Source organism: Bison bison, unplaced genomic scaffold, assembly GCF_000754665.1.
Source record: "Bison bison bison isolate TAMUID 2011002044 unplaced genomic scaffold, Bison_UMD1.0 scf7180017864481, whole genome shotgun sequence".
Lineage (NCBI taxonomy): Eukaryota > Metazoa > Chordata > Mammalia > Artiodactyla > Bovidae > Bison > Bison bison.
In genome coordinates this window covers 1,598,948-1,611,353 of record NW_011495041.1, presented here as the reverse complement: position 1 = coordinate 1,611,353, position 12,406 = coordinate 1,598,948, and the positions used below count along the sequence as shown (strand labels likewise).

Sequence of the window (12,406 nt, the reverse complement as noted above, 5' to 3'; positions counted from 1 at the left end):
TTAAGGGAACAAGGGCCAGCCCCGCCACTGCAGCTGGTCCCAAAGGCACAAGTGACACCCGTGATCTCACTGCTCTGCTGTCTCTTCTCGCCTGACCAGCCACTGCTGACCTGACAGGGGCGATTCAGACCCTCCACTCTGCGAGGACTGAGCCCCTGGTCACAGGACACCAGAGACCCCGGCTCTTGTGCTTCTCCACGTGCCATGAGAATTGGGCAGGAGTCGCCCCTCCCCCCGGGCCCCATCATGTAGCAGCAGCCTTTTCTCCTCCTGATGACCCAAGTAGTGACTCCTGACTGCATTCCTGGCCGGCTAATTTTTTGGCACAAGGATCCTGACGTGAGAAGGTGGCAGCTATAACTTATAGTTTGATGGAATCCCTAATGTGTCCCCTCGTGGGAACGTCCCTCTCTGGGATAATAACTGTTTTAGGCTTTGTAACCAAGACTGAGGTAGTGTGCGGTTGTTGGTCTTTAGTCACTAAGTCGTGTCCAACTCTTTGCAACCCCGTGGACTGTAGCTTGCCAGGCTCTTCTGTCCATGGGATTTTCCAGGCAAAATAATGGAGAAGGTTGCTGTTTCCTTCTCCAGAGGATCTTCCCAACCCAGGGATCTAACCTGTGTCTCCTGTATTGGCAGGCAGATTCTTTACCTATGAGCCACCACGGGAGCCCCAAGATATTACATACTTATATAACCTTTGCCTTTAGCTTCTCTTCTTTTCTCAGCTGTTTGTAAGGCCTCCTCAGACAACCATTTTGCCTTTTTGCATTTCTTTTTCTTGGGGATGGTCTTGATCCCTACCTCCTGTATAATGTCATGAACCTCTGTCCATAGTTCTTCAGGCACTCTATCAGATCTAATCCCTTGAATCTATTTGTCACTTCCTCTGTATAATCGTAAGGGGTTTGATTTAGGTCCTACCTGAATGGTCTAGTGGTTTTCCCTACTTTCTTCAATTTAAGTCTGAATTTGGCAATAAGGAGAAAAGAAGAGAAGCTAAAGGCAACGGTGTAAATGAAAGATATACGCATTTGAATGCAGAGGTCCAAAGAATAGCAAGGCAAGAAAAGAAAGCCTTCCTCACTAATCAATACAAAGAAATAGAGGAAAACAATAGAATGGGAAAGAATAGAATGAGAGATCTCTTCAGGAAAATTAGAGATTTTCTAATTTCTAAATGCAAGGGAACATTTCTTGCAAAGATGGGCACAATAAAGGAGAGAAGTGATATGGACCCAACAAAAGCAGACGATATTAAGAAGAGGTGGCAAGAATACACAGAACTATACAAAAAAGATCTTGATGACCCAGATACCCACAATGGTGTGATCACTCACTAAAGCCAGACACCCTGGAATGCGAAGGCAAGTGGGCCTTAGGAAGCATCACTATGAACAAAGCTAGTAGAGGTGATGGAATTCCAATTGAGCTATTTCACATCCTAAAAGATGATGCTGTTAAAGTGCTGCACTCAATATGCCAGCAAATTTGGAAAACTCAGCAGTGGCCACAGGACTGGAAAAGGTCAGTTTCCATTCCAATCCCAAAGAAGGGCAATGCCAAAGAATGCTCAAACTACCGCACAATTGCACTCATCTCACACGCTAGCTAAGTAATGCTCAGAATTCTCCAAGCCAGGCTTCAACAGTAGGTGAACTGTGAACTTCCAGATATTCAAGCTAGATTTAGGAAAGGCAGAGGAACCAGAGATCAAACTGCCAACATCCACTGGATCATGGAAAAAGCAAGAGAGTTCCAGAAAACCATCTACTTCTGCTTTATTGATTATGCTAAAGCCTTTGCCTGTGTGGATCACAACAAACTGGAAAATTCTGAAAGAGATGGGAATACCAGACCACCTAACCTGCCTCTTGAGAAACCTGTATGCAGGTCAGGAAGCAACAGACAGAATTGGATATGGAACAACAGACTGGTTCCAAATAGGAAAAGGAGTACGTTAAGGCTGTATATTGTCACCCTACTTATTTAACTTAATATGTAGAGCACATCATGCGAAATGCTAGGCTGAATGAAGCACAAACTAGAATCAAGATTGCTGGGATAAATATCAATAACCTTAGATACACAGATGATACCACCCTTATTTATGGCAGAAAGTAAAGAAGAACTAAAGAGCCTCTTGATGAAAGTGAAAGAGCAGAGTGAAAAAGTTGGCTTAAAACTCAGCATTCAGAAAACTAAGATCATGGCATCTGGTCCCATCACTTCATGGCAAATAGATGGGGAAACAGTGGAAACAGTGACAGGCTTTATATTTTTGGCTCCAAAATTACTGCAGATGGTGACTGCAGCCATGAAATTAAAAGACTCTTGCTCCTTGGAAGAAAAGTTATGACCAACCTAGAAAGCATATTGAAAAGCAGAGACATTATTTGGCCAACAAAGGTCCATCTAGTCAAGGCTATGGTTTTTCCAGTGGTCATGGATGGATGTGAGAGTTGAACCATAAAGAAAGTGGAATGCCAAAGAATTGATGCTTTTGAACTGTGGTGTTGGAGAAGACTCTTGAGAGTCCCTTGGACTGCAAGGAGATCCAACCAGTCCATCCTAAAGGAGATCAGTCCTGAATATTCATTGGAAGGACTGATGCTGAAGCTGAAATCACAATACTTTGGTTACATGATTTGAAGAACCGACTCACTGGAAAAGACACTGAGGCTGGGAAAGACTGAAGGCAGGAGGAGAAGGGGACAACAGAGGATGACCTGGCTGGATGGCATCACCGACTCAATGGACATGGGTTTGGGTAAACTCCAGGAGGTGGTGATGGACAGGGAGGCCTGGCATGCTGCAGTCCATGGGGTCGCAAAGAGTCGGACACGACTGAGTGACTGAACTGAACTGAGCCACTAAGCATGCATGCACAGTTTTGTCAAAAGTGAAAAGGAGCAGGGACTTCCTTGGTAGTCCAGTAGTTAGGACTCCATACTTCTACTGCAGGGGACACAGATCCCATCCTTGGTCGGGGAACTAAGATCCTGCATGACATGAGGCATGGCCAAGAAAACCAAAGCAAAACACAAAACAACAACAGATAGCTCGCAGGAACAAGCTGTAAGCGCAAGGAGCTCAACTCAGGCTCTGCGATGACAAAGGTGGATAGGATGGGGAGGGGAAGGAGGCCCAAGAGGGAAGGGAAGATACATAAATGTATGTATGTATACATATAGCTGATTCACTTCACTGTACAGCAGAAACTAACAGCACATTGTAAGGCAATTAGACTCCAATCAGTAAATAACAAACAGAAAGGAACAGCTGAAATTAATATTAATAATACATTTTATGCAACGCAATATATCCAAAATATCATTTCAACATGGAATCAGTAATTTTTTTCATTTGTCGAAACATCTACATTCTTTTTTTTTCATACAAAGTCCTCAAAATCTGGTGTGTGTTTTACCTCTCAGCACACGTAGAGTCAGACCGGCCACATTCCATGTGGCTGGTGGCTGCCGTACTGAATGGCACAGGGCTGAAGGCTGAACAGAGGGACACTCGGGGTGCTGGGGAGCACAGGAGAGTGACTTATTCCAAGGCACAGGTATCCCAAGCCGTCTTCCTCAAGGCAAGGATGCTCCAGGCAGCATCGGGACCATCCCTAAGTCTCCCTCCGGGTTTACAAGAGGAACTGTCAGAGGAGGACCTGTGATCACTAAGCAAAGGAGGTGCAGATTTATTGTCGAATTTTTTAAATTGTGGTAAAACACGCATAACACAAAATTTGCCACCATATGCAGTTTTCAGCGTACACTTCAGTGGTATTGAGTAAAGAGACATTGTTGTGCAACCCTCCTCACCCTCCATCCTCAGAACCTGTTTCGTCTCACAAAACAAACCGGATCCACTAAACAGAAGTCTCCCCCTCCCTTCTCCCCCAGCCGCTGGCCACCACCGTTACTCTCTGTCTGTGAATTTGCCTAGTCTAAGTACCTCATGTAAGTGGAATCATGCCCTGTTTGTCCTCGTGTGTCTGGCGTATTTCACCTAGCATAAGGTTCCTCGACAATCTGGTATGTATTAGAACTTCATTACATTTTGAGGCTGAAAAATTTGCATTTTATGGATAGACTACATTCTGTCGGGTTGGCCAAAAGGTTTGTTGGATTTTTCTGGAAGACATAACAAAAACCCAAACAAATGTTTGGCCAACACAATATCTGTCCAGTCATACGTGGATGGGGTTTCCCAGGTGGTAAAGAATCCACGTGCCAATGCAAGAGACCCAGGAGACGTGGGTTTGATATCTAGGAAGAAACTGATCCATGCGAAGATCCCCTGGAGGAGGGCATGGCAGCCCACTCCAGTGTTCTTGCCTGGAGAATCCCCTTGGACAGAGGAGCCTGCGGGCCGCAGTCCGTGGGGTCGCACAGAGCCGGGCACAACTGAAGCGACTGAGCGCACACACGTATGTGTGGGTGGGCACTTGGCCCACTCCCACCTTTGACTCTCGTGAATTATGGACTCTGAAGACAGGGGGATGTATTAATGTATCTCTCTGAGACACTGCTTTCAGTTCTCTCGGGTGTATACCCAGAAGTGGAATTGCTGGTTCATACGGTAATTCTGGTTTTAATTTTGTGAGGAACTGTCATACTCTTATTACATTTTTTTAAAAACAGCATTTTCCAGCCAGGAGTTCTGTAGAAAATTGTGAGCCCAGAAAAAGAAGTGGGAAAATTTGTTAATTAACTCTTTTTTTTTTCCCCTCCCTGCAGTTTATGAGCCACCCTCATCACAGCACTCTTCTCTTATTCTCCTTCCCACTGTCTGATGAGAATGAAGTCTTTGACAAACTGAGCGTCATCACAGAAGTGTCTGAATGCTGCAAGCTGAACCCTGGGGCTGGCTGCGGTCTCACGACCTGACGTGGGCAGGGGTCCTTCCAGCTGATGTCCAAGGAGGGAGCACACTCAGCCGGGCGCAGTGACCCCCTCCTTGTCCTGTCTCCCCCCAAGGGCAGTCAGAGCAGCCAGCCAGGGCGGGCCGAGACCGCCTGAGTAAACCCCAGATGGAGAGCTCACGCAGACGCCGGGGCAGCGTCCACACTGCCAAGGAGCTGGACTCCAAATGCTCATGTGGCAAAACCTTGGGAACTTGCCACTTTTTAGAGGCCTTAATGATTTGAAAAAAAAGTTGGCCACTGTGATTTCCCTGATGGTCCATCCCAGTGGTTAAAAGACTCCATGCTTCCAATGCAGGGGGCACAGGTTCCATCCTTGGTTGAAAAACTAAGATCCCACATATCACATGATGTGGCCAGAAAAAAAAAAAACAAAGGTTGAGGTTGGCCACCGGAGATATGATTCTCAGGTATGATTCTCCTGTGTATTCACTAATATAAAAAGGTTTTAGGGAATTCCCCAGCAGGTCCAGTGGTTAGGACTCCATGCTTTCACAGCCGAGGGCCGAGGTTCAGTCCCTGGTCACGGAACTCAGACCTCATAAGCCATGTGGCAAAAAAACAAAACCACCAAAAAAAAAGTTTTAAATGGTTAGAAACAAAAATATATAAAATGAGGAAGAAAGACCAAGGCACCGTGGAATCTGAGAGTGCCGACATTCTGACGGGAGAAATGGCGTTGACTCAGAAGTCGCTATCACCAAGCGCTGTACAGAGTGCAGACTCTGGATTCTCAGGGACACTTGGACTGGGTTTATTTTTCTATGCAGACACGTTTCGTATAATGCTGGTGCTCAATTAAAGCCTTATTCTCTATTTAGTCCATGTGCGTTAAATGGCACTCCATCTGTGTGGCTGTTAGAGTGAACCAGGTCTCATATGCTGTCTTTACTGTTGACTCATTCAGTGGATATTCCTCAGTCCCCGCTTGGCGGTCAGCCAGGGACTGTGCCAGGCACAGGGGCCCGACAGCAACTGGGAAGCTTCAGAAAATAGAAGGCCCTCAGCTTTGAATTCCAGGCTTGCCAGGTGGCTCCGTGGTAAAGAACCCGCCCGTCAATGCCAGAGATGCAGGAGACGCAAGTTCGATCCCTGGGTCGGGAAGATCCCCTGGAGGAGGAAATGGCAACCCACTCCAGTATTCTTGCCTGGAGAATCCCATGGAGAGGGGAGCCTGGCAGGCTACAGTCCATGGGGTCACAAAGAGTCAGACAGAACTGAGCAGCTGAGCACGCATGCATCAGCTTTGAATTCCACCTCAGACGCTTAACAGTTTCCTCATCTGTACATGAAGATGAAAAGACCCAAGGATTAGTGACACTCAGTGAAAAATGCCCACCCCGGTGCCATCACATAGCATTCACTCAATAAATGGTAACTCATCATCTCATGGGTATGACCGACTTCACAAACCTAGGTCAGCAACAAATGTCCCTTCCTCTGGGCCAGGTTGCTCAATCAAAGTTCCCCAAAATAAAAAAACATTTTTTGAAGTAATTTGACATTTTTTTTTAATGGAAACAACATGGGGGGAAGGTCAAAAGTTTGTTGACCTTTCAGTGTTTTTAAACTACGTTCAGTGATGTGAGGGAGCAATCACCACGTTCTGGTTTCTCAGCCCCTGACTCGGGTTTGGAGCTAGTCTTAACGACAGGGGAGAAGTCAGTTCCCTTCCCCAGTTCAGCTCATCATCGCTGAAGGAGGCGTGACAGGAAGGCCATCAAGTTCTATGCACATGAATGTCTCTGACTTGGGAGAGAAGGAAAGGAATATTCCTTTATTGCCCATTATTCATCCAGTCCTTGCCTAAAGCCCTTCACGTGTCTCAGGAGTCTCCATCTTGGAAAGTGTGAACCCTTCTCCCTTTTTAGGGGCTTAAAATGCCACCTGCTCCTTTGCAGCCCCCTAGCTGCCAGGATTTGAGTTGGGAGACGGGGAGGGGCGTGCAGGGCAGCAGTAGAGGCCAGGGTTCCAGTGGAAGCATCCAGTAGCCTGGGAGACTCACCACCAGCAGTTAAGTGTTGAAAGGGTTAGTCGATCAGTCGTATCCAACTCTTTACGACCCTATGGACTGTAGGCCACCAGGCTCCTCTATCCATGGGATTCTCCAGGCAAGAATATTGGAGCAGGTTGCCATTCCCTTTCCTAGGGGATCTTCCAGACCCAGGGATTGAATCCAGGTCTCTGACACCGCAGGCAGATTCTCTGCTGGGTTTGGTTTGGACATTGTTCCTGCCTTCGCCTCCCAAGGCTGTTCCTCCAACCCTTCCTGAGATTCTGTGAGCTCCCCCAAATCAGGCTGAGACACTCATTTTAGCCAGTCAGTTGCTAATGGTTGCAGCTAAAACCCTGAGCAGGCTTCCCAAAGCTAAGCAGAGTAGATATGGATTTTGCAGTCCTAAAAGCCCACCCAGGTGGGCATAGAGGTACGACAGGAGTGAGCCATCTCTGTGTGGTTCCCCAGCAGAGGGCCTGACAGCAGCGCTCATCCTCTAGGGCTGGGAGGTCCTGGGGGGCTGCAAGGGGACCAGCTGAAGCCTGAGACTGACTAGCTGGAGACCGCAAGGGTAACAGCCTCCTACCAAGTATGGGGGAATTCAAAGCCCATATGTGCATGCTCAGCTGCTCAGTTCTGTCTGACTCTTTGTGACCCCATGGACCATAGCCTGCCAGGCTCCCCCTCCATGGGATTCTCCAGGCAAGAATACTGGAGTGGGTTGCCATTTCCTTCTCCAAGGGATCTATCTTCCCAACCCAGGGATCGAAGCTGTGTCTCCCACGTCTCCTCCTACCACAGTGCAGCTAAGATGAGGGCAGAGAAGGGCACAGGCCCTCTTGGGCCAGGAGCTGACCCCTGAGCTACTGCCTACCCTGCCCTGAATACGGTGTTGTGGGGGTGGAATCAGAGACATCTCAGGGACCAGGGTCTCTAGCCACACTGGGGGATGCGCTGTCTGTTTGCACACCTCACACACACACCCCCCTGTCTCCCACCACTGATGACGGATATCTGCCCAAGTCGCCCTCGTATTCGCCACCCTCCTCACGACTCCGTGTGTCTCCTGGCCGCCTCTTTCATGAGGAAATATTGCTCATGTCTCTGCACAATGAATAGGAGGGGGACATGTCTACCATTTGGCCACCAAGATGTCAGCAATCTTAGGGAATCTCATCTAGGCTTCCCTGTCCCATAGTATGGCCACTTCCCTGACCCTCAGACGAAGTCAAGTAGAATGCTGGACATAATGTTTAAAAACACAACATTCCAAATGAACCCTAGTGAGGAAGGAAGGAATATGCCACCTTTCACCCTGGAGGGCAGTCAGCAAACCCTGTAGGATTTCAGCCCCTTGCAAGGACTCAGGGGACAGAAGACAAGACTAGGGGCTCACCCAAGGTGGGGTGGAAAGGACACCTCCCCATAAGTCTGAAATCCCAAAGCGCATCCCCTCCCCTGTGTAAGTGTGAACTAGGAATAAATGAATCTCATCCCACTCCCGTATCAGTTTCCTGCCATAAGAAAGTGTCATAAGTTGGTGACTTAAAGCCACAGAAACTTACTCTCTCACAGCTCTGGACTTCAGGAGTCCAAAGTCAGTATCACTAGGCTGAATTCAAGGTGCCAGAAAAGTCTTCAAAGGTTCTAGGGGACAGTCTGCTCCAGCCTTTTCCAAATGCCAGCAGTCTTTGGCTTGCATCAGTATCACTGCTATCTCTGCCTGTATTCAGATCACTTTTTCTTCCTCTGTTTGGTTCTCTCCCTCTGCCTGTCTCTTTATTATAGAGACACCTGTGGTTGCATTTTAAGGCCCACCCAGGCATCACCGACTCAATGGACATGGGTTTGGGTAAACTCCGGGAGTTGGTGATGGACAGGGAGGCCTGGCATGCTGCAGTTCATGGGGTCACAGAGAGTCAGACACGACTGAGCGACTGAACTGAACAGAACTGAACAGGTAATTATCCAGGATAACTTACCCAACTCAAGATCTTTAATTTAATCACATCTGCAAAGACCCCTTTTCCGAATAGGTCACATTCACAGATGCCAGAGACTGGGACCCAGTGCCTTTGAGTGTCGTGATTCAGCTGATACCTTTGTCGTTATTCAGCGGGTACCTTTGAGTGTCGTTATTCAGCCTACTAGGGACTGCAAGTGAGCCTTTTTGGTTTCAGTGTTGTTTCTGATTGGAGAGGCAAAGTAGTATCTTTCCTGAGAAGTTATAATCTCAAAATAAAACATCACAAGGAAAAGCCAGCAGAAACAGCAGGCAGCTGGGCCTGATCCACCAAGACTTCAGATGCCGACATAAACGGTCCAAGGAAAGAGAGCACGCAGAGTGCAGTCAAATAAATGTAAGAAGCATTGATAGCATCAGGATGGCACAAGAGGCCGAGTGATTCCCAGGAACCCAAATCCCAGTGGCTTGGAGAACAAAGACTTCTTTCTCACACATTTTGTGTGTGGCTGGCAATCAACTGAGGGTCTGTTCTTTTCTCAGTGATGTCTTTATTCTAGAATCTAGGCTGAAGGACCTGCCAAATGGGGACAGAACTACCAGACCACAATCGTCCTCAGAGCTTCTGCTGAACATGGAGCATGTCACTGCCCTCCACTTCCTATGGCCAGAAGCTTGGCCAAGTCCAATGTTAGTAGAATGGGGACGTGTGCGCCTTCCTTGGGAAGAGTCAGGACTGTATGATTCCCTCACAAGGACGAGAGAGAATAATTGGGAGCAATAAGTAAAAGCTGCTGCAGACTAAGTTTCAAATGGATTTGGTGACGGGGTGAGGGCATGGTAGAGGAGGTGCTAAATAGATCTCTGGAAATGAAAATTATGATACAGTTGCTTGAACAATGCAGATTCAAATCATGCAGTTCCACTTATACACAGATTTTTTTCATTAAATACATACCATAATGTTACACAGTCAGTGGTTGTGGAACCACAGCTATGAGAGCAAACTGTAAACTTATATGTGAATTTCAGTCACCCTAATCGCCACATTGTTCAAGGGTCAACCGTAACTGACATTTAAAAGTCAGAGAATGGGCTTAACAGCAAATTAGGAAAACTGAAATTTTTAATGTAAGTAAATTGGGCAGAAACGGGAGCATAAGAGTCAGGATTCAGACAGAGTCAATGAGAAGCGAGACATTTCCATTGTTAGGGAATTGACTCATGGAATTGCAGAGGCTGGCAAGTCTAAAGTCAAGCAGACTGACAGCCAGAGACCCAGGGAAGGGTTGATGTTTCAGCTGAGTCCAAAGGCAATATGGAGACATAATTACTCCTTCCTCTGGGGACCTCAGTCTTTTTTTCTCTCAAGGCCTTCAACTGATTGGAAGAGACCCACTCACATGATAAAGAGTAACCTGCTTTACTCAAAGCCTTCTAATTTAAATGCCAACCTCATATTAAAAATAACATCTTCACAGCAACATTCACTGGTATTTGATCAGATATTTGAGTATCTGAAGTAATTATCAAGAATGCATTAACATAACATAAGGATGGGAAATATGAGAGGGGCTTCCCAGGTGGCGCTAGTGGTAAAAAACCTGCCTGCCAATGCAGGAGACATAGGACACATGGACTCGATCCCTGAGTGGGAAGATACCCTGGAGAAGGGCATGGCAACCCATGCCAGTAATCTTGCCTGGAAAATCCCATGGACAGAGGAGCCTGATAGGCTACAGTCCATAGGGTTGCAAAGAGTCAGATACGACTGAAGCGACTTAGCACACACGCATACGAGAATAGAATGAGAGGATCTATTACATGTCTAATCACAGTCTTTTTATTTTTTTTGGACTCCAAAATCACTGCAGATGGTGACTGCAGCCATGAAATAAAAAGACGCTTACTCCTTGGAAGGAAAGTTATGACCAACCTAGACAGCATATTAAAAAACAGAGACATTACTTTGCCAAGAAAGGTCCGTCTAGTCAAGGCTATGGGTTTTCCAGTAGTCATGTATGGATGTGAGAGATGGTCTATAAAGAAAGCTGAGCGCAGAAGAATTGATGTTTTGAACCGTGGTGTTGGAGAAGACTCTTGAGAGTCCCTTGGACTGCAAGGAAGACTCTTGAGAGTCCCTTAGACTGTTGGAAAAGACTGTTGAGTGTCCCTTGGACTGCAAGTCCAACCAGTCCATCCTAAAGGAGATCAGTCCTGGGTGTTCATTGGAAGGACTGATGCTGAAGCTGAAACTCCAATACTTTGGCCACCTGACCTGAAGAACTGACTCATTTGAAAAGACCCTGATGCTGGGAAAGATTGAAGGTGGGAGGAGAAGGGGATGGCAGAGGATGAGATGATTGGATGGCATCACCGACTCAATGGACATGAGTTTGGGTGGACTCCGACAGTTGGTGATGGACAGGGAAGCCTGGCATGGTGCAGTCCATGGGGTCACAAAGAGTCGGACACGACTGAGTGACTGAACTGACTGAACTGAATCACAGTCTCAGGAGGAGAGGTGAGAAAGGATGAGGCAAAAGGAGTATTTCAATATTTGAAAAGATAATGACTGATGAAAGACACCAGTCTACAAGCTCAGGACAACAAATCCCTAGCTGGACAAAGAAGAAGAAATCACATCAGGGCAAAACTTGCTGTTGTTCAGTTACTAAGTCGTGTCTGACTCTTTGCAACCCATGGACTGCAGCATGCCAGGCTCCTCTGTCTTCTACTATCTCCCAGAGTTTGCTCAAATTCATGTTCATTGAGTTGGTAATGCTATCTAACTTTCTCATCCTCTGCCGCCCTCTTCTCCTTTTGCCTTCAGTCTTGCCCTGCATCAAGGTCTTTTCCAATGGTTGACTCTTTGCATCACATGACCAAAGCATTGGAGCTTCACCTTAAGTATCATTCCTTCCAATAAATATTCAGGTTTGATTTTCTTGAGGATTGACTGATTTGATCTCCTTGCAGTCCAGGGAACTCTCAAAAATCTTCTCCAGTACTACATTCAAAAGCATCAGTTCTTTAGCACTCAGCTTTATGGTCCAACTCTCATGATGACTGGAAAAACCATAGCTTTCACTATCCGGACCTTTGTCAGCAAAATGATGCTTTTTAATATGCTGTCTCAGTGGGTCAGATGGTAAAGAATCTGCCTGCAATGCTGAAGACCCGGGTTAGATCCCTGGGTCAGGAAGATCCCCTGGAGAAGGGAACAGCAACCCACTCTAGTATTCTTGCCTGGAGAATCCCACGGACAGAGGAGCATGGTGAGCTACAGTCCATAGAGTCCCAAAGAGTCAGACACAACTGAGTGACTAACACACACGCTTTGGCTTCCCTGGTGGCTCAGCTGGTAAAGAATCCATCTGCAATGCAGGAGACTGGGTTCGATCCCTGGGTTGGGAAGGTCCCCTGAAGAAAGGAACAGCTACCCATTCCATTATTCTGGCCTGGAGAATTCCATGGACTATATAGTCCATGGGATCACAAAGAGTCAGACATGACT

At 46.9% G+C, this 12,406-nt stretch overlaps 1 protein-coding gene across 1 annotated transcript in view; it reads left to right on the top strand.

Annotated features, from left to right (window-relative positions):
* IL10RB (interleukin 10 receptor, beta) overlaps positions 1–5,753 on the top strand; it is a 28,836-nt gene extending 23,083 nt beyond the window's left edge. The window contains exon 7 of the mRNA XM_010862290.1: positions 4,746–5,753. Coding sequence (XP_010860592.1) covers positions 4,746–4,895 — 150 coding nt within the window. The 3' untranslated portion in view covers positions 4,896–5,753. The remainder of the gene's footprint in view (positions 1–4,745) is intronic.
* The last annotated feature ends 6,653 nt before the right edge of the window (positions 5,754–12,406 follow it).